Genomic DNA, 20,802 nt, shown 5'->3' with positions numbered 1-20,802 from the left:
TGTCTCCTCCCCACAAAGAAAACAAACAAACCAGTAATAATCACCCTGCAAGCATAGTTATTTATGTACTTGTATTTGGATATTCTGCTAGATTATAAATGCTGAGGGCAACGACCTACAGTTATTCATAATGAACTTTCACATAATAAACATTTGAATTTCCTCATTCTTACACGGATACTTTTTAAAAGGCAAGCTTAAAAACCCATTCCTAACTTTTCTTGACTTCTGAAACCAGTTGTGAATACAGATTCTCTTTGTTGGCTAGGGAGATCTTGTGCGAAAACTGAAAGAAGATAAAGCACCCCAGGTCGATGTAGACAAAGCAGTAGCTGAGCTCAAAGCCCGGAAGAGGGTTCTGGAAGCAAAGGTGAGTCTCAGGAGCCTCAAAAAGGAATGTAAGTAGGTATAGGATTGTTTATCTTTATTTAGTCTCTTTGGGCAGGAGAGACCTAGAAAAGTTTCTGAACAAGTAACATTTGCTTTATCTCTATTTATCCAGTATGCCTTCCTCTCCTCTCCCTCTACTTGGCAGACTCCTTCTTCATCCTTTCAACGTGTAATTCAAAATTTCTCTACAAAGCCTTCCTCAACCCTGACCTACCCCCTCTCCCCCCAGACTCAAATCCTAGACTGGTTATGTTTCATGAATTTCCCTGGAAGGCATTGTGTTCTTTATGAATTCTCCTATACCTGCAAATAATGGTTATGCTGCTTTAAATTATTTTCTTTTAAGGAAAAGTTCTAGTCACCTGATACCTGCTTCCAAACTTTTCAAATTATAAACGTCCCATCAACAAACTGAAATCGTTTGGAGTTTTTTCTTTTTTTGGCTGCACTGCATGGCTTGTGGGATCTTAGTTCCCCAACCAGGGATTGAACCCAGCCCTGGCAGTGAAAACACCGAGTCCTAACCCCTGGACCATCAGGGAATTTCCTGTTTGGAGTTTTAAGTCGCTATTTTGCTACAGGGATCCACTAAAAATTCAGATATTGCTTATCAGTATCTGCATCTAAGTAAGCTTAGTCTTGTAATCTTGGAAATGATCGTATACTTTCCTAAATAATTAAGTAAAAGTATCTTTTCTGTAACTCAAAGGGGAAAAAAACCCTAAGGTTTCTTTTGTTTTAAGGGTATCAAAATCTTGTCTGATAAATTTATAGTGAATTCTGCTGAGGAATAAAGTAAATTCACATGTATAAATTGAAATTCCCACTCACTCATTCAATCACATATTTTCTCTTTAAAAATCCCTTACAGGAGCTAGCGTTACAGCCCAAAGATGATGTTGTAGACAGAGCGAAAATGGAAGATACCCTGAAGAGGAGGTTTTTCTACGATCAAGCTTTTGCTATTTATGGAGGTAGGGGATTAATGAGAGAAAGAAAAACTGTGTTGTTAGTGGCTTTAATATTGTTCTTAAATCAAAACCACAGCTTGCTTGATATCTAATAGTTTCAGGTCACACAAAGCAGGGGATAGATATCTTGCTTTCATTTGTTTAGAGTCATTCATTTGGCATGATATCAGTTCTTATTTCCCTCAACCCTATTTATTTTTGGAGATAGCGTTTTTCCATTAAGACTTAGGGAATTTGGAGAGGCCCAGATATTAAGTGTTTGATGTGTCCATGTACATATCAGACCCTTCTTAAAATGCCAGTGAAGACCTGAGAGCAGTAGAGGGCCATTCTAGCACTGGCTGACTGTACTGTGCCGCTCCCCACAAGGGCAGTGGTAAACCACAGTTTCTAGATTATTCATTATGGCAACTGCCAGGAGAAAACGTTCTTCATGGCTATGCAGATAAATCTCTACATTTTTCTGAACACTATGAATTTATGTAGACAAGTATAATTCACTGATATTTTTCATAGTTAACAGAGATTACTGCAACAATATTAGACTTTCAGTACTTTGCCACTGAAACTTGATTTGAGTTTTAGTCTGAGCAGATCTCTAAATGTCTTACTTCTTGAGGTTTAAATAGTGGCTCAAATACCCAAGAATAAATTAGAGAATTGGGTGCTAAAATTTGAGATCATTGTTATTCAGCTGATGCAGCAAATTATTTTCTGATTTCTATAATCTGCTTCTTCATTTTGTTTCTTACATATGAAGGAACTTCTTTTGTTTTTAGTTTTTTGCTAATCCTACTTGAAATTTCAAATATGGAAATACTGCAGTTAATGGAGTAAGACCATTTTAGTTTTACTTCCGTCAGCTACCTGGAAATAAGGCGCTTCAGTGTTAAGGGATTTGAAGTGTTGACTTGAATACATCTTTAGGGAGTATGTGAAGTCTTACAAGTATCAGTTTCTCCCATCTGCTTGCTTTGATTCGTGCAGAGTGACAAGGTAGAGTACCCGTTTTCCTGTCATATTTTGCAGGTGTTAGTGGTCTCTATGATTTTGGGCCAGTTGGATGTGCTTTGAAAAACAATATTATTCAGACGTGGAGGCAGCACTTTATCCAAGAGGAACAGATTCTGGAGATTGACTGCACCATGCTCACCCCTGAGCCAGTTTTAAAGTAAGGTCTCTACTTTGAGGGTTGACATTCTTGAATATGCATACTTAAGTAACTTTTTGATTCAAAAAAACTGCCCATGTTCATTGTGAAAATCTGGAAAATAAAGAAAAACAAAGAAAATATATACTCATTGCCCACAGGTAGCCATGTTAAAAATGTTGTATTTATCCTTTCTGTCTTTTTAAGTTCATGTGCGTTTAGTAGCACAGTGCTTTTTTTCACATAATATATGTGAACATTATGTCATTAAGTATTCTTCTAAAGTATTTTTAATGACGTGCCATAATTTACTTAACTAGTGCATGAGGGTAGGCATTTAAGTTGTTTCTTATGTTTGATTACATTGAACATCCCAATAGATGAGTTTTTATGTATATCCTGATTATTTCCTTAGTATAAATTCATAGAAGCTCTGGGCAAAGGTGTGTATATATTGTAAATCAAATGCTACTATTTGTATTGATGTTTCAATGCAGAAATTTAGATTATTCCTACCAACATTGTTGAAAGCAGGTCAGGATTTCTCAAATACGAAACTGAAAGAGGAATTCTTACATTTTGTATCTCATCACTTCATTCATTTAATGTTGCCTGTTAAAGAGCTATTTTTCGCTATTTGTATAGTTTAGGCTCTCTCCTAGTTTCAGCCAATTAAAACAAGTTGAATTCTTGATGATGGATCAGGACAGCCTATTCTTTAACTACTTGCCCCACTAATAGCTGTACAGAGATGATGCCAGTGTCCAACCAGGTTTCAGTGGCAGAAAACTCTTTCCTTGAGGTTCAGTGTCTATACTGAGTTATCACAAAGTCTTGGCTAGTCAAATTCCCCATGGTTTTGGCCTTTGCTTAGATCAGTAATAATAATGGGATAGGCATGGATTTATTGATTCTGCAAAGTAGCACAGACTTTATGACAATTTGTGGAAAAGTGTAATCTAGTTAGTATTTTTTTTCCTAAGGGGAGGAAGAAGTTGGGGAGAGGGTGGGAATAGATTTGAGGAAGAATTTTCTTTGGTGTACATTTTTATCTACCATGGGATATATCATAATAGATATGGGAGCTTCCATCTTTCAGATATACAGATGTAAACTTTGGATAAATATATAGAAGGGAGATTGTCTTATAAGGTAAAGTTTATGGGTTAATTTGTATGAAAATGACTAATTGGCTTGGCATTTATTAACTTAGGACTTCTGGCCATGTAGACAAATTTGCTGACTTCATGGTGAAAGATGTAAAAAATGGAGAGTGTTTTCGTGCTGACCATCTATTGAAAGGTATGGTTCTTCATCTCAGATAAATAACCTTTCAAGTAGGATTGATCAAAACAAAGGGTTTGGATTAAACTTTTTTCTCAAGTTTTTAAATGTTTTCTTGGGACATAACATACAAAGAGTAAAGTGCACAGATCTTAAGTATACAGAACAAGTCCCTTATTGACAAAGAAAGTTATATACAGATAATTAGAAGTTCTAAGTCATGGAAAGAATGAAGACAATATCATGACTGTCCCTGTAAAATCAACCATGGGATTCATATAAATTAAGAACATTATCCTTAGTTTCGTTTTTTTGCCTGCCCAACATTGAAACTCAAAAGTACATTGTCCTGGGGCTTCCCTGGTGGTGCAGTGGTTGAGAATCTGCCTGCCAATGCAGGGGACACGGGTTCAAGCCCTGGTCTGGGAAGATCCCACATGCCGCGGAACAACTAGGCCCGTGAGCCACAACTACTGAGCCTGCGCGTCTGGAGCTTGTGCTCCACAACAAGAGAGGCCGGGACAGTGAGAGGCCCGCACACCGCAATGAAGAGTGGCCCCCGCTCACCGCAACTGGAGAAAGCCCTCGCATAGAAACGAAGACCCAACACAGCCAAACATACATACATACATACATACATACATACATAAATAAATAAAATTTTTTTTAAAAAGTACATTGTCCTTTTTCCCATTGATTGAAATTGACATGTACTAATTCCATGTACTTGTTCTTATATAGCTCATTTACAGAAATTGATGTCTGATAAGAAGTGTTCTGCTGAGAAGAAATCAGAGATGGAAAGTGTCTTGGCCCAGGTGAGTACTTGAGAGATCGCAATAACCCAGGTAGGTGCTGTCTGTCTTTCAGCATTTGATAACTGTTGAATTCCATATTGTGCTGACCTGGTCACAATAGTAAAAAAAGGAGAGTTTACCTTCTGTCCCTCATATCATCTCTTTTTGCATTTTTATTTTCTTCTCTGTCAGCCTTTTGTGGCTAACCTTTATTTCTGTCAAACTAGCAAGTCAATGTAAATAGGCATGAAATTAGTTCTCTCTCCTTGGAAACCAGTTTTCTGGATTTAATAGCAAAAACCAGGACAGTGTCTAATGATGGATAGCGTTCAGTGTGGAAATTTAGGGCAGATATCTATATGAGCACTGTCTCATCAGCCACTTGATCTGCTTCTGGTTGCGCTGTCCCTGACTACATGCTTCTTTTTAGAACCTGATGGAGCAGACCCCTGCTTTTCCTGTAGACCTTTAGTTTTATAACTTGTATTAAAGTTGACAAGTTTTAGGAAAGGCATTGAGATCGTCTATTCTGACTTTTACCAAGTGCAGAAATACCTTCTATATCAGAAGTAGTTCTTATCCTTTTTTTAGGTCACATACTACATTAAAAATATGATGAAAACTGCACACCTTTGCCCCAGGAAGTTGAACATGCCTGTATGTGGATGTTGCTGATTTCTCACCTCATCCATCCTTTTATGCAAAGTACATTTCTCCAGCACCATATTTGATCATGAGGTCCACCAGGGCTCACCTCTTAAACTTCTTTTACTTCCTTGGATAAAAGAAAACAACCACCAGTGCTGTGTTTATATATTTTTTCTTTACATTGGTATATAAATGAGGCTGAATGTAGGACTCTAACTCTGCTTTTCTCTCATGAAAATTACTGGATACTTCTCCACTGTCGCCCTAATTTTTTTAAACATGCTGATTTTCCTCTGTGGTATCTAGCTTTCCAACATTAGCTGAGAAATTTTCTCCTTCCTCATTTAAATTGAAAAACCTCTTAATCTGGCTATTGACTCATCTGCCAATTTATTTTGAACCTTGTGAAGTATATTTTATCCCTTGCTTGAAGCTCATTGCTTTAGTGTTGTTACTCATGGTTTAGAAAATCAATTCTTGTTCTTTGATACTGTTATGGCCACACCCTCATTTCTCATTTCCTTCCTTTTCCAAAGGTATGACCTTTATAAGAAAGAAGAAATAAAAAGCACCTCAAATTACCCTTAAATTATTCTGTTTCCCGTTCAGAATTTTAGACTTATTAACGTTTTGTGTGCACATGTCTTTGAGTGTCTTTGATCTTAACAGTTTTGTTCATTTCCAAATAAATTGTCAGAGACAGGAAGTAATTAGTTGTTTTGTTAAGTCATAATTTATAGTTTGAGCACTTTCTGTTTCATCTCAGATACATGTTCCAGGAGAACAGTTTGGGTTTTGATTTGCCATATTGTATCATTTGTTGACCCTTGAACAATGTGGGTTTGAACTGTTTAGGTCCACTTACACTCTGCTATTTTTCAGTAGCAAATACTACAGTACTACACGGTTTGTGGTTGGTTGAATCTGCAGATGCAGGGGAACTGCAGTTATAGAGGCTCAGCTATAAGTTTTATGTGTTGTTCAAGGGTCAGTTGTATATAGCTGTCAATTTAATCTTTAGTGAAATGTTAGGAACCCGTGGAAATGGCCTGATACTCAGAAATGGCCTCAGTGGATTCCCTGGCCAGAGGTGCATCTGTTGCTTCAGCACATAATGGCATTTTCTGGACCTGTTAGTGCCTGTGACTCCTTGTTAGCTTTATGAAGCATGATAGTTTATCTAAAAGGCATTGAGGGGGCTTCCCTGGTGGCGCAGTGGTTAAGAATCCGCCTGCCAATGCAGGGGACGTGGGTTCGAGCCCTGTTCTGGGACAATCCCATATGCCGTGGAGCAACTACTGAGCCTGCGCTCTAGCGCTCGCGAGCCACAACTACTGAAGCCCATGCGCCTAGAGCCCGTGCTCCTCAACAAGAGAAGCCATCTCAATGAGAAGCCCGCCCACTGCAACGAAGAGTAGCCCCCGCTCGCTGCAACTAGAGAAAGCTGCGTGCAGCAACAAAGACCCAATGCAGCAAAAAATAAATAATAAACTTAAAAAAAAATTAAAAAAACATAAAAGGCATTGACGGACTTCCCTAGTGGCACAGTGGTTAAGAATCCACCTGCCAATGCAGGGGACATGGGTTCAAGCCCTGGTCCAGTAAGATCCCACATGCTGCGGAGCAACTAAGCCCCGTGTGCCACAGCTACTGATCCTGCGCTCTAGAGCCCGCGAGCCACAACTACTGAAGCCTGTGCGCCACAACTACTGAAGCCCACGTGCCTAGAGCCTATGCTCTGCAACAAGAGAAGCCACGGCAATGAGAAGCCCGCGCACCACAACAAAGAGTAGCTCCCCGCTCGCCGCAACTAGAGAAAGCCTTTGAGCAACAATGAAGGCCCAATGCAACCAAAAATAAATAGATAAATAAAAAATTTTAAAAAAATAAATAAAAGGCATTGATTCACCCTCTGTGGTTAAGAAGTGAGGTAGAATCTGTTCTCCCCATTTTACAGATAAGCAAACTGAGGCTCAGAGAGATTAGGTTGGAACTTGATCCTGAATCACACAACCCATAAGTGGTAGAGTTGGGTGATTTACCCTGGTTTTTCTGACCCCACGTGCCATCACTCATTAGTTGATTTATCTAATTATTTTATTTCTATTAGAAGTTTTTTTTTTAAGTTTTAAATATTCTTTACTATTAGATGGTTTGTCATAGTCATTTGAAGGTTTTGAATTGGAGCTCATATATCATTTTAGAGGGTTTGGCATTGATATCAATGTATAGGATGTGCAGTGCCCTGGAAAATGCAGAAGTGAATAAGACACAGCTTCTACCTTCAAGGAACTTAATATCTGGTGGGAAAGGAAAGTTACATGCACATTTAATTAATAGACAGGGAAGTGCACCTGGCTCTTAAGTGTACAGAGTAGTAAAATTCAACTGTGAAAACTTATTTATGTGATTCAGATTCTTGCCAACCAGTAACTACTATAATTGAACAAGAGGTATTTTACCTTATCTTTCATTGTACCATTGTATCTTTCAATGGTATGTGTGTGAATTTTAGGTCGGTCCCAGAAAGATACTCCATTTCTCTGTTGGTAAATGGAAAGAGTATAAACTGTTTATGGGTTTAATGTAAATATCTTGAAGGTTAGGTTAATTCTGATGGTTTTATTTTGGGTGAATTTTAATGATGGATGGGGTTTTATATATAATACTTTATCGTATGCCTTGTTTTTTCTGTCTTTTACACTAATCATTTTCTTGATGTATTCTTTAGCTCGATAACTATGGACAACAAGAACTGGGGGATCTTTTTGTGAACTATAATGTAAAATCCCCCACTACTGGAAATGATCTTTCCCCTCCAGTGCCTTTTAACTTAATGTTCAAGACCTTCATTGGGCCTGGAGGAAACATGCCTGGGTATGTATCACTTATTGTTTATGTAATGAAGTTATTAAAATTACTTGTAATACAAGGTAAATATCAATATCAGCCATGAAGGAAGATGTTTGAAAAGTGATTTGTAGAAAGTATAGACAAATATATTAAGGAGAAATAATGACAGATGTATTCTTAAATTTTATTTCTTCTAATTCTTTCTGAATATAGTTTTTATTTTTTAGTATATATGATGATTTTTTTTTGGTCACAAAATAAACACAGAAGTCTGTGATCATCACATCTTGTAGTTATAGCTGCATAGGGCAGGAGAGAGGGTTGAAGAACGATTTTGAAAGACATTGAACTTACTGTCGAAGGAGACTTTGGAAACCATTTGTTGTAGATCAGCACTGCCCAACGGAGCTTTCTGCAGTGGTGGAGATATTCTATAATCTGCTGTCCAATATGGTAGCCACTAGCCACATGGGGCTGTTGTGTACTTGAAATGGGGCTGGTGCTTCTGAGGAACTGAATTTCTAAATTTATTTAATTTTAAGAATTTAAATAGACATGTGACTAGTGACCTACCATGTTGGACAGGATACGTTTAGTTTGTTGATTCAAGCTAAAGTGTGGTTTTCACAGATAGAGTAAAGAAAACCTGAACAGTTTACAATATGATTCAGAAGAAGAATCTGTATGTCCAGATTCCTTGTCCATTGTTACAAACTTAGTCAAAGTATTCCATTTCATAGCTTCAGATGTTTTTCTCATGGTCTCATTTTAGGATAAGAGGATGGGTTTTGCTAGATGAAGCTAGATAGATCATATTTCCTGGAGTAGAAACTAAAGAATAATAAAAATTAATTGTGACAGAATGTATTATTGGAATTATTTTAATAAGACAGTGGGTTGATTTAGGATATTTTGTGGAAGGAGGCCAAGGGTGAACCTTTCATTTTGGCAATACATACAGAGAGTCATAAAATGGGCCATGCCCTCTGACCTGCCTTCCCACTCCTGTAAATTTATCTAACGAAATAACTCAAAGGAAAGGAAGCTATACTTATCAAGAGTGTATAAATGAAAAGTAGAAATAACCTATTTATCCCATAATTTCAGGACGGTTAAATAAATTATAGTAAAGTAGGTTATTTTAGTAGAATACTCTGCAACTGTTAAATATGAGAAAATTTTACAATTTTTTTAGAAAATACAAAAGTATAAAGTATAATTTAGTGCACTCTACTTAATAAATATACATATTAACTGTAACTATACTTATATTTGGATAAAAACCACAAAATGAAAAGAGTTGTTGAAGAGAAGAGTGAGACGAGAGTAAAATTTTAATTTTTCTTTACTTTAAAGTTGTTTTCATAAAACGTTTCTTTTGAAGTAGGCTGTTGGGAGCGCTTTCTTATGTGATGTTTTGCCCAGAATATTGTCTCTGAAATTGAGAAGAAAACAATGGCTCTCAGGGTGTATTTGAGTGACTGTAACTTTTTGAAATGTGGAGAAATACAGAAGAGGCCTCTGGCTGAAGATATAAAGCACCACAAAGAGTCGATCATTCTGGACTTCTTTGTTTCTTTGTGTCTCTGGGTACAAAGAAGAAAATGATATGAAAAACCCTGAAAATTGCTTGCCATGGTGTGATGATTGTGATGAGTGAGCTCTAATGTTAAATGTCAGCCCATACCGGCTTCTTTTTAGCTCCACGGTTATGCTTTAATATGTAGGTTAACAGCAGAGGTATACTTACTTTATTTTCAAAAGGATCTAAAATTGTCATCTGCCTCCAAAGTAAATGATTAGTCATGAGAATATCAGAGGTTTTAGAGATATTGTAAGAGAGGTCATGTGTGATTCACTGGAGTGATGAAATTAAATGACATGTCTAACAGTGGTATTGCCCTGCCAGCCACCTGATACCTTCTCTATTACCTGTTTGAGAATGTTTGCTACTGAGGAAAATTTCTATTTCGAAAACTTCTTTTTATTTTTAGGGCCCATACAGCTTTGTGTGAAGATAGTATATTTAGGACTTTTAGGATTTGTATCTAGAATTTCAGATTTATTGGAACACATAATTTCCTCCTTTATAACAGATTGATTTGTTTAAATTTCCAGATACTTGAGACCAGAAACTGCACAGGGGATTTTCCTGAATTTCAAACGACTTTTGGAATTCAACCAAGGAAAGTTGCCTTTTGCTGCGGCCCAGATTGGAAATTCTTTCAGAAATGAGATCTCCCCTCGATCTGGACTGATCCGAGTCAGGTACTGCCCATGTTATTCTTCTGGTGAAATTAGTAAATGATTTTGGCATTGAAGTGGAAACAAAAGCTTGCTGTTTCAACAACCTTTTTCCTTCTTACGTGATTATATACTTGTTGTTTGTTTGTTAGCTCCAAATGTAATCTCTGGGATGATGGACAGTTTTGAGTGACTGAAGTGGACTTGAAGGGAAAGGAAGGAGGGTGAAGAATAGCTGAAGTTTCACATCTGATCCAAAATGATCTTTTCTCCTTGTTCATCTTATGTTTTGAGGATGGCAAGATCTTGATTGTCTACACCGAGGCATTTTCTGGCGGTGGTGGTATAGATGAATGTAGGGTGAGGTGGGGAGGAAGTGATGGTTAGGGCAGGAGGGCCATTCTAGGTGTCCAGGGCAGATGGCATTGCTGGTATTGGGGTGAGGGTGTTTCAGCAGCCAGATGGCGTTCCTCCAGATATTTGGGGCACCTTTATGACAGTGTCCAGGTAGCAAGCTTACCGCTATCTATGCTAGTTCAGATGCTCTCTTGTCTCTATTGTAATAACCTCCCTTCATCAGGTGTATCCAGAGTGTGCGGGAAGGCATCCTGGCACTTCTGAGTTACGTTTTTCTTTAGAAACTTATTATGACTTAGATATTTATGACTTAAGTTTTTTGAGATTTCTATACATTTTCTTACTGATATCATCTCTTAAGGTAGTAAATTCAATATAAAAATGGGATATATAGGTAAACTTAACTTTCTTAGACTCCAGAAGTATTTTCCACAGCCCCAGTGACCTTCATGGGGAAGGAGCTTGCACAGCCTAGAGAAATGGAGTGGGGAGGACCCTCCTGGACCTTGCTGCAGAGAGAAGAGATAGTCCTAAACTTTAACTAGGTGTTGTAACAATGAAAAACTTGTCAGACTTAAATCTGTTTTATTTCTCAGTGTCTGGACTTCTTCGTATCTCTTCTCGTCTTGCTTCTGGGCTTCCCCTCTGTCCCAGTAGTGTCTGCACGCATGCTTTCAGAATACTGAGGAAGCTGTGTGAGACTGAGCTTGTCTAAAGCCACTGTTTTGGAGACGATTTACATCAAGTAGAGTAGCTGTTGGATGATTATAAAGGACCGTGAAGTAAGGCAAAACCTGGGGCCTGTGGAATAAGAAGTGGTAAATAGGAAACCCAGCTCAGAACAGAGGAGCAATCCCAGGAGTTAACTGGGGAAAGTCTCTTGGGGCTTCTTGACATTTTATTCCTTGGTCACTTTCAGTTCAAAATATTCCATCTGGATTTTGGTTGGTTTTGTCATGTGCTTCTGCAAGATCCTGGCTGGAAATCCACTCATCCTTCCACGAGTCAGTATCCCCATGGCCTTTGTTTCATGGTAGGGCTAGGACTTGTTTGTTTAGTGTTTCTTCTTGACATAGAGTTATCAGGTGATACGTCTTTGTATAGCTATGATTCCTTTGATTTAGGTTGGGAGCATTGGATTGTTCATATGAAATTTTTTTTAATTAAATTTTATTTTGATTGGCTGGCTCTGTCTTCTAGTCCTGTGTCTATTTTATATCTCCAGGGTTCCAGGTAGACTTTCTGAACTCAAAGACAACAGACAGCTGATACAATCAGTATTAGTGTTGATTTCTATCTCCTGTCTTTGAGCTGCGATTACTTCCAGAACAGATGGAAAGACTGGCAGCAGATGATTTGGGGATTCTGGACAAGGTCCTTATTTTAGATGTTCTGTTGCTGTCATCTCACTTGGAAGCTGTGTGAGGACAGACATCATGCTTCTCTCTCTCATATTTCTATGCTCACAGAATGTTTGATAGCTGTTGAAAGACAAGACATAGGTGCTGTTGGACCAAATAAGGGATACCATTAAAAACTAAAATTGAAAAAACAAAATCAAAGCTCTTTTGCAATGCATTTCATGTATTTTTAGGAGCCATTTAAGCAATTTTTCATTACTTCTTAAACATCTGAGATAATCATGAAAGTGCACTAGTAAATTGTGTGTGTGTTTTAAAGAAGAGAGACTTGATTTTGACTCCTAAAATTAACTTAAAACTCTTTTCCACCCAATAGCTACTAAATTACCATTCAGGGAAATCTCTTTGGGAAACCATTACTGTGTGCCTACTTATTTCATCATTATGTAGTTAGCTTGATGTTAGCTTTTTCAATTCATGCCTTATGTCCTCTGCCTTGAATAACACTTTATTTGAGAAGCTGCTACTCTCAAGGCACCAGCTGTATGGTGCCATTAGCAGTCATTTACTTGTTCAGAGCAAGAAAAAGGAAGAAATCACACTGTTATAAAAGCTAAAGGATAATTTCAATTCACTTTTAATTTCCCATTCTATGAAAAGTAAATAATCAGGACTTCATTTCGTGTACGTCTATAAAGACTTGCTAATGCTTTAAGGAAAATCATTTTATTTGGAAGCCATTATTCAGTATCCCATTTTTTGTGTGTGTCTGATGTTCGCTCAGGTTTTCCTAACTTTAAAAAACTGTATCAATCTGTTCTTTAAAACTGTTTTCCATATCATTCTATATCATTGTAGAATGAAGTTGAAAATAATGGCTTTTGTTTATTGTCTTTTATAGTGAAGTGTGCAGCTTTTATCCCTTATATTTTGGCTTTCAGAGAATTCACAATGGCAGAAATTGAGCACTTTGTAGATCCCAGTGAGAAAGACCATCCCAAGTTCCAGAATGTGGCAGACCTCCACTTGTATTTGTATTCAGCGAAAGCCCAGGTCAGCGGACAGTCTGCTCGGAAAATGCGCCTAGGAGATGCTGTTGAACAGGTAAGATTCCATAGGTAACTTAATTTAGATTATACCTATTCCAGGTTTTTGGCACTTAGCAAATTCTGTGTACTGGATGACAAAATATTGTATTTTGGCAGGCATTTTATTTTGATACAGTATGTGTTTTTATACAGTATTTATTACACACTATTATAGTGGGAGGAAATTACCTGAACACGCCACTGTGTGGACCATTGGAGCTAACATGAAAAATATGTTTAGCAGAGCACTTGGAAAAAAGTTCTTGGTTTGAACTGTGCCCCGTCAATCTGACCTTTAACAGTGTATATACTACTTTGGGGGAGACATTTTGACTCACAGAAAGCAAGCCCTCTGGATTTTAAACTCTTCTGCATTACCCATAGCAATTGGGGTAAGGCCTTGCCTGTAATAGAATTTCTCTGATCATTTGCTTGGAGAAATAAGTGAGTGAAAACATTCCAACGGTAGCTGCTGCCTAAGAGTGGAATGAATTGCCCTGGGAACAATGAGCTTCCTGTCTGAAAATATTCAAGTAGAGGCTGAGTGATAACTTGTCAGTTGTTTTGCAGAAAAGAGCCCTGCAGGGACTAGGAGACGGGGCTAGACGATTTCTAAGATCCTTCTGTACTAAAAATATAAGATTACATGTACTATATGGGATTCACAAATTTCAGTGGGTAAGAGTACATTAAAATCCCCTCAACATGTCTTATGACTTTTGCTAATTGAGAAGGAATATATTTACAATTCCTTAGGACCATTATTATGAATGTCATTTTTAGCACTGTAGGTTTAGAAGGTATGAGGTATTAGGCTGAATTTTTGCTGACCCAGTGAGTATGGTAGAAAGATGACGCCAATAATGACGCCATTATTATCTCCTTGTTCCCTTGACAGTTAAACCTTTTGAAAATAGCCAAGATCACATTTTGGGTATTTAAGATTGTTCTGAAAGCTGGATAAATTGGCTTACCTTGTGTTTCAAAAATGTTTCAGTAGATGATGAATAACTCAATGGAAAATGGTACCTTGGCCTTCAAAAGCATTAATGTTTGTGTTTTTGTTCGTTCTTCTATGCTTGCTTGCGTGATGCTTGCCTATTTATCTACTTAGTTGTCTATTCATTTATTTTTAGGGCGTGATTAACAACTCAGTGTTAGGCTATTTCATTGGCCGCATCTACCTCTACCTCGTGAAGGTTGGCGTATCTCCAGATAAGCTCCGCTTCCGACAGCACATGGAGAATGAGATGGCCCATTATGCCTGTGACTGTTGGGATGCCGAATCCAAAACATCCTACGTAAGTAGAATGCAATGGTTTTCACCATGTGATTTTCACATTGTTAACCTAGAAGCATGGATATCAGAGTTGCCTTTTGTGTGCTTCATGTCAGAGTGGAACAAAAAGAAAAAAACAGATTTCTTCCTGAGCTAAATGGAAAAAGTAGTTGCCCCCCTGCGCTCTCATAAGTGGGGGTCTACTCTTATGTCCCAGAAGCCCTTTGTAGACTTGGATGGCTTTTACAGAGAGAATAAGAGTGAGAGAGAGCAAGAGAAGGCCACTGACGGGGCAGTGCTGGTGTGTCCTTTCCTGGTGTGGGCAGTGTGATTGGTAATATCCCTGAGTGCAGCTAAGATGGGGTGGCCTTCTTCCTGACAAGGACCCCGGCAAACGTTGGAAGTGGTGGTGAGGCTGAGTAAAGAAGGTCATAGTGCTCTTAGTTTCGAGAGTTACTTGGTAGATTTGGGGGATAGACTAGTAGATTCTGATCTCTTGTTTAGGAACTACCTTTTCTCAAATTCTGTATATTTAATAATAATTCAGAGAAGACCTCCAGGTTACCTCTTCACTGTTGCTTCCCACCCCCAACCCTCAAACATGAACATTAGTGCTGAAACTTAGGATTGAAAGGCATTTGGATATAGGAGATGCTTCCTGCATTGGTGGCAGTGGGAACAGGGTGGCATCCAAAACAAGGGGGCCAAGAGCCTTCTGGCATCTCCCTCGTTTGGTGCTAGGGAGGCTTCTCACCCATATGGAGACTTTAGCCCAGGAGTCCGTGGTTCCCACATGTCCTTGGTTGCACTTCTTACTTTTTAAAGTGACTTCCTTTTAATGGATACATTTTTTTTAATTAAAAATAAAAGTCATTAAAAAAATGATGACCCCTTTTTGTAAAACAGAAAGCAAAAAATAATTCTTAAGTGTGTTATGTAGAAAGGGAAACTTCCTATTGTATGCTCCCCAGAAGTGTTTCATGTCTCTTTTCTAGATCAGGCATGAACAAATGTTTTCTTTAGTAAATATTTTAGGCTTTGTGGATCTCTGTTGCCTCTCTTCTTGGTTGGGGGGTTTTGTTTTTTGTTTTCGTTTAACAACCCTTTAAAAATCTAAAAACCATTCTTAGCCTATGAGCCTTGGTTTGTCAACCCCTATTCAAGATAATTTTATATGCTTTACAAACATATGCACATGTGTACATGCATAATGATATGCATATACCTGTAGTGGCTGTTACTGATATTGTTTTTAACATGTTCTCTTTCCTTTGTGGAATTAGGAAAGAATCTGTTAGGTTTTTCTTTACTTTACTTTCTTCACAAGCTTACTTGACATATGCTAAAATGATAGTGGTAATTATTTTTGGATTGTAGGTGATCATTAACTTCAAAATGTATTACATTTTCTGGAATTTCTTTTCATTTTCAAATTAAGCCAATAAACTATTTTCTGTTTTGTATAAGAAGATTTCAAGCTAAACTGGACACAAAGTCTTTTTTTTAATAGATTTATTTTTTATTTTATTTATTTATTTGTTTATTTATTTATTTATTGGCTGCGTTGGGTCTTCGTTGCTGTGCGCGGGCTTTTCTCTAGTTGCGGCGAGCGGGGGCTACTCTTCATTGCAGTGCGCAGGCTTCTCATTGCGGTGGCTTCTCTTGTTGCGGAGCAGAGGCTCTACGCGCGCAGGCTTCAGTAGTTTTGGCATGTGGGCTCAGTAGTTGTGGCTTACAGGCTCTAGAGTTCAGACACAGTAGTTGTGGCACACGGGCTTAGTTGCTCCGTGGTGTGTGGGATCTTCCCAGACCAGGGCTCAAACCCGTGTCCCCTGTGTTGGCAGGCAGATTCTTAACCACTGTGCCACCAGGGAAGTCCTGGACACAAATTCTTGCTATCTCAATTTAGATTCTGAATCTACGTTTCATTTGTTTGTTCATTTAATATTTGGAACTGTTAAGGGCTGTATACCGTTCTAAGTGTATTATTATCTTATGTAATCCTCACAGTGATTCTGTGCATTGGTCCTATTTCTGAGGAAACGGAAGTGCTGAGAGGTTAGGTAATTTGCCTGAGTCTCACAGCTAGTGAGTGAGTGGTGGAGCTGGGATGTGAGCCAGGGCTATCTGACTCCAGGCCCCTGCTCTTAACCATTGTGCTACACTGCTTTCATAAACCCTACTGCATTCCTGCTCGTCCTTTCCTGAGTGTCACTGTGAACTGTGGCCAAACCCTCAAGGATGAGAGATCAGAAAACGTGAGCCTAATAAGTCCTGAGGATGTACAGCATGGTAACTATAGTTAATAGTACTGTATTATATATTTGAAATTTGCTTAGAGAGTAGGTCTTAAAAGTTCTCATCACAAGAAAAAAAAAATTGTAACTGTGTGTGGTGACGGATGTTACCTAGACTTACTGTGGTGATCATTTTGCAGTATATACAAATATCGAATCATTATGCTGTACACCTGGAACTAATACAATCTTATATGTTAATTATACCTGAATCTAAAAGAATTAAGAAAAAAATTTAAAAACAGAAATGTGGGCCTAGCTTTGAGATTAGGCTACAGTGTTTTGTGTAAGGTCATTGGAAGACTGGACTAAAACAAAACCGGAAGCTCCGAAGTAACGGACTTCGAAGGAGGGGGAGAACTCCTTTAAAGCTTTTACTATTTTCTTTTTGTGTGCTTCATATTTTATTTTTTTAATAAAAAAGTTACTGATATAGCTAACGTTCCACCCTTTTCCTCTCTCTGCTCAGAGGTAACCACGATCCCAAAGTTGTTGTCTACCATTCTTAGGCGTGTTTTTGTAGTGTCACCTTTCAGTACATAAATATGTTCATTGACATCTTTAGTAAATGATAATGAGCACGTTTATATGTTTAAGGGCATAGATATACTAGTTGACATCTTTAGTGACTGTCAAATGATCCAGTTACATGTTTTTAAGCTTTTTTCTTTAATTCCTGTTTTTTTGTTGTTGTTAAGTGTTGGGGTTTCTGAGCTTATATGAGTTTTATATTTGCCTCTTTGTTTGAAATACCCCATGTGGTAGCTTGTGCTTGGAAAGCTTAGTAGTTGTGATGGTTGAATTTTCCCAAACTCTTTTGATTAAAGGCAAAAGTAAATATTCATGAGAAGGACTAACTAGATATCTACTTGACTAAGCTTTTTACCTCTTTTGTTCTTATTCAAATAACAGGTTCTTAAGAATTTTTGAAAACACTTTGCTTTTGAAAAGTAACTTAGGCGTTAACAAGAAGTGGAACCTGCCACCCCTGTGGTAGTAATGCTGTTATTAAGTTTTATTCTGTGACCGAAACAGTACCTGTTCTTCACTGAGTTTTCCTTTTGTTGGGTAGGAAACTGAATTGAGCACAAATGCCCACATTTGTGGCCGGCTTAGCTGTGTGTTTACTACAGCTATCTGATGCCAAGTTTTGAGGGCAGTAGACACTTCATACAGAGGGAATACCGTCATCCCTTGGTGTCTGCTGAGGCTTGGTTCCACAATCCCCACGGACACCAAAATCCTGGATGCTCAAGTCTCTTACATAAAATGGCTTAGTATCTGCATAGACCCTATGCACATCCTCCCGTATACTTTAAATCATCTTTAGATTACTTATAATACCGAACACAATGTAAATGCTATACCAGTAGTTGCCAGATTCGCAGCAAATTTAGGTTTTGCGTTTTGGAACTTCCCGGAATTTTTTTTTCTGAGTATGTTTCATTCACAGTTGGTTGAATTCGCAGATGCGGAGCCCACAGATACAGAGGGCTGGCTGTATTATTGGGTGTTAACACTTAAATACACCCTTCAGAATCTACTTAACAGTTTTTTCAAAGCTTTTTAGAGGCAGAAAGTCAATAAAATAATGAAATAGCAACATAGAAAAAGTTCCTTTTTCCTCTTTGAGCATCTGTCCTCTGTCCATTCTATTTACCCTTCAAGGCTGATGGGATGCGTTAGCACTCTATTCATTTCCTCCTTCTTGTGATGCATCGTAATCTATTAATATTTTTCTTTTTCTTTCCTTTTTTTTTTTTAATGAAAAATTTTGTGGGGGGGGCACACAGCGTGGCTTGAGGGATCTCAGTTCCCCAACCAGGGATTGAACCCGGGCCCAGCAGTGAAAGCCCAGAATCCTAACCACTAGGCCACCAGAGAACTACCTTTCTTTCCTTTTTTTTTTTTTGTTTTTTAATTAATTTATTTATTTTTGGCTGTGTTGGGTCTTCGTTTCTGTGCGAGGGCTTTCTCTAATTGCGGTGAGCGGGGCCACTCTGCATCGCGGTGCGCGGGCCTCTTACTATCTCGGCCTCTCTTGTTGTGGAGCACAGGCTCCAGACGCGCAGGCTCAGTAGTTGTGGCTCACGGGCCCAGTTGCTCTGCGGCATGTGGAATCTTCCCAGACCAGGGCTCGAACCCGTGTCCCCTGCATTGGCAGGCAGATTCTCAACCACTGCGCCACCAGGGAAGCCCCTCTTTCCTTTTTAATGGTTCAGAAAAATGCATACACACTATATTGTTTTCTTTGTAATTTCTCATAAGAGTCTTCTGGCGAAGAGTTATGAACCTGAGTGACGTAGGTGCGGGGCATGCTGTGATATAACTAACTCCCGACGGATTTCCCCGCACACCTGTTGTCCTTCGTAACTTTGTCACCTATGTTCAGACTTACCATCACCACAGCATCATAATAGCATGTTCTTATTTCTGCTGCTCTTTTATTGTAATGTCATGATTTCTGTTGTAATATCTCCTCTTCTCACGTTGCTAATCCCCTTGGTGAATCCTTGCCTTCCCACCTGCTGCTGTTGACCTTATTTTTGTCACCTGTGTTGGTCTCTGAACCCTAAAGGGATTTTCAGGTGGCTAATGGGGTCACTAACCCATGAACTGTTGTTATCTCTGGTAAAGACTGGTGAAGTACTTCCTCCTCTTAACTATCTTCCATGCTTTTAAAAGATCACGAAAGTTTTTCTTCCTGTTTTCCTTCTCCACAAACTTTTTTTTGAGGTGAGCACCAGGTTTAGATTTGTGGGTGCATATGTTCTGTGTGGACTCACAAAAAGGATCTTGGTTGACCCCTCAACCCTTCGTGTGTGTGGCGCTAGGAAGTCTCTGGGAATGTGCTGTTTGTGCGCTCTGTGGAATTCAGGAGGTCGAATTCTGGCCAGGGATGTCATTTACTTGCCTAGTGTAGGGCTCTTCCGAAACAGCCATGCCCTCCTCTTCGGCAGTTCTTAAAAGTGCACAGAGAAGAATGACTTTGCAGGTTTTACTTCTTTGATTTGAGCCAGGGTTTTAACAACATAAATGTATGAGTGTGAGGGGGGAAGAACCATTACAGTGGTCCCTCGGTATCTGTCGGGGATCGTTATCCAGGAACCCCCCTGCAAGTTTGCCAAAATCCATGGATGCTAAAGCCCCGTATGTAACACAGTGTTGCCCTAGCGGTTTTTGCCAGATTCATTTTGAATCCTGGTCACAAATTGGAAACAGATCTGCCAGTTTTGTCTTGATTCACATTTTATTTCCATAACTAAATCCTAGAAAATATTAGTTTACCCCACATTCACAATATGGCAAAATATTTCTGTCCAGAAAATGAAAAGACTACTTTGTGTACATGTGTGAATTATATTTTGTAAGGGTGTTACTACTGATGTATAAAACTATTCCCATTTCAAACGTTTATAAAAGTTGAGTGAAGATTCTGTAATTGAATTATTCTTGAGTATGTGAAAGAGTTACCTATAATCCGCATGCATTTGTGAATGAACCTTGTGTGACTTACAAATGTTTTTCTCTATCATGTCTTCTTAGGGCTGGATTGAGATTGTCGGATGTGCTGACCGTTCCTGTTATGACCTTTCTTGTCATGCGAGAGCCACCAAAGTCCCACTCGTAGCTGAGAAGCCTCTGAAAGAGCCCATATCCTTTCTGGTCACTTCAGCAGCTCAGGACCACAGTGTAAACATCTTGGAAATGGATAAGTCCAAGTCTATACCTTGTTCTATGGATAAACTGAGATGTTTGTGCACTATTTAAACCTATTATTTTACCCATCTCATTGCTCCTTTCCTATTCTCTTTACTTGTAATCTGACATGTGCCCGCTCAGTGTCTGGTCCTTGAAAGAAAAATGCTCTGTATGTCTTCCAGGATGTTGACCAGTTTTTCTCAGCCCTTTCCCACACGTTCATCTACATACATGCTCTTTAAGTAAAGGGTGCCTAGTGACTACTTTCTCTTTTAAAAGATGAGTGCCTTTTATGGTAGACGAAATAATTTAGTTCACTTGATCTGTAGATCGTCAAAGGAGAAATTTTCTTCTTTTCCAAGCCAGTGAGATTGTGAGCTG

At 38.6% G+C, this 20,802-nt stretch overlaps 1 protein-coding gene across 1 annotated transcript in view; it reads left to right on the top strand.

Annotated features, from left to right (window-relative positions):
• The window catches only part of GARS1 (glycyl-tRNA synthetase 1), a 40,444-nt gene that overhangs the window by 6,580 nt on the left and 13,062 nt on the right, over positions 1-20,802 (top strand). The window contains exons 2-11 of the mRNA XM_082661994.1: positions 269-370; positions 1,262-1,364; positions 2,391-2,532; positions 3,725-3,813; positions 4,537-4,613; positions 7,972-8,117; positions 10,212-10,361; positions 12,997-13,159; positions 14,280-14,444; positions 20,266-20,374. Coding sequence (XP_082518120.1) covers positions 269-370; positions 1,262-1,364; positions 2,391-2,532; positions 3,725-3,813; positions 4,537-4,613; positions 7,972-8,117; positions 10,212-10,361; positions 12,997-13,159; positions 14,280-14,444; positions 20,266-20,374 — 1,246 coding nt within the window. The remainder of the gene's footprint in view (positions 1-268; positions 371-1,261; positions 1,365-2,390; positions 2,533-3,724; positions 3,814-4,536; positions 4,614-7,971; positions 8,118-10,211; positions 10,362-12,996; positions 13,160-14,279; positions 14,445-20,265; positions 20,375-20,802) is intronic.

This window comes from Grampus griseus (genome assembly GCF_964374135.1).
Source record: "Grampus griseus genome assembly, chromosome: 9".
Lineage (NCBI taxonomy): Eukaryota > Metazoa > Chordata > Mammalia > Artiodactyla > Delphinidae > Grampus > Grampus griseus.
This window is presented reverse-complemented; position numbering and strand designations above follow the sequence as displayed.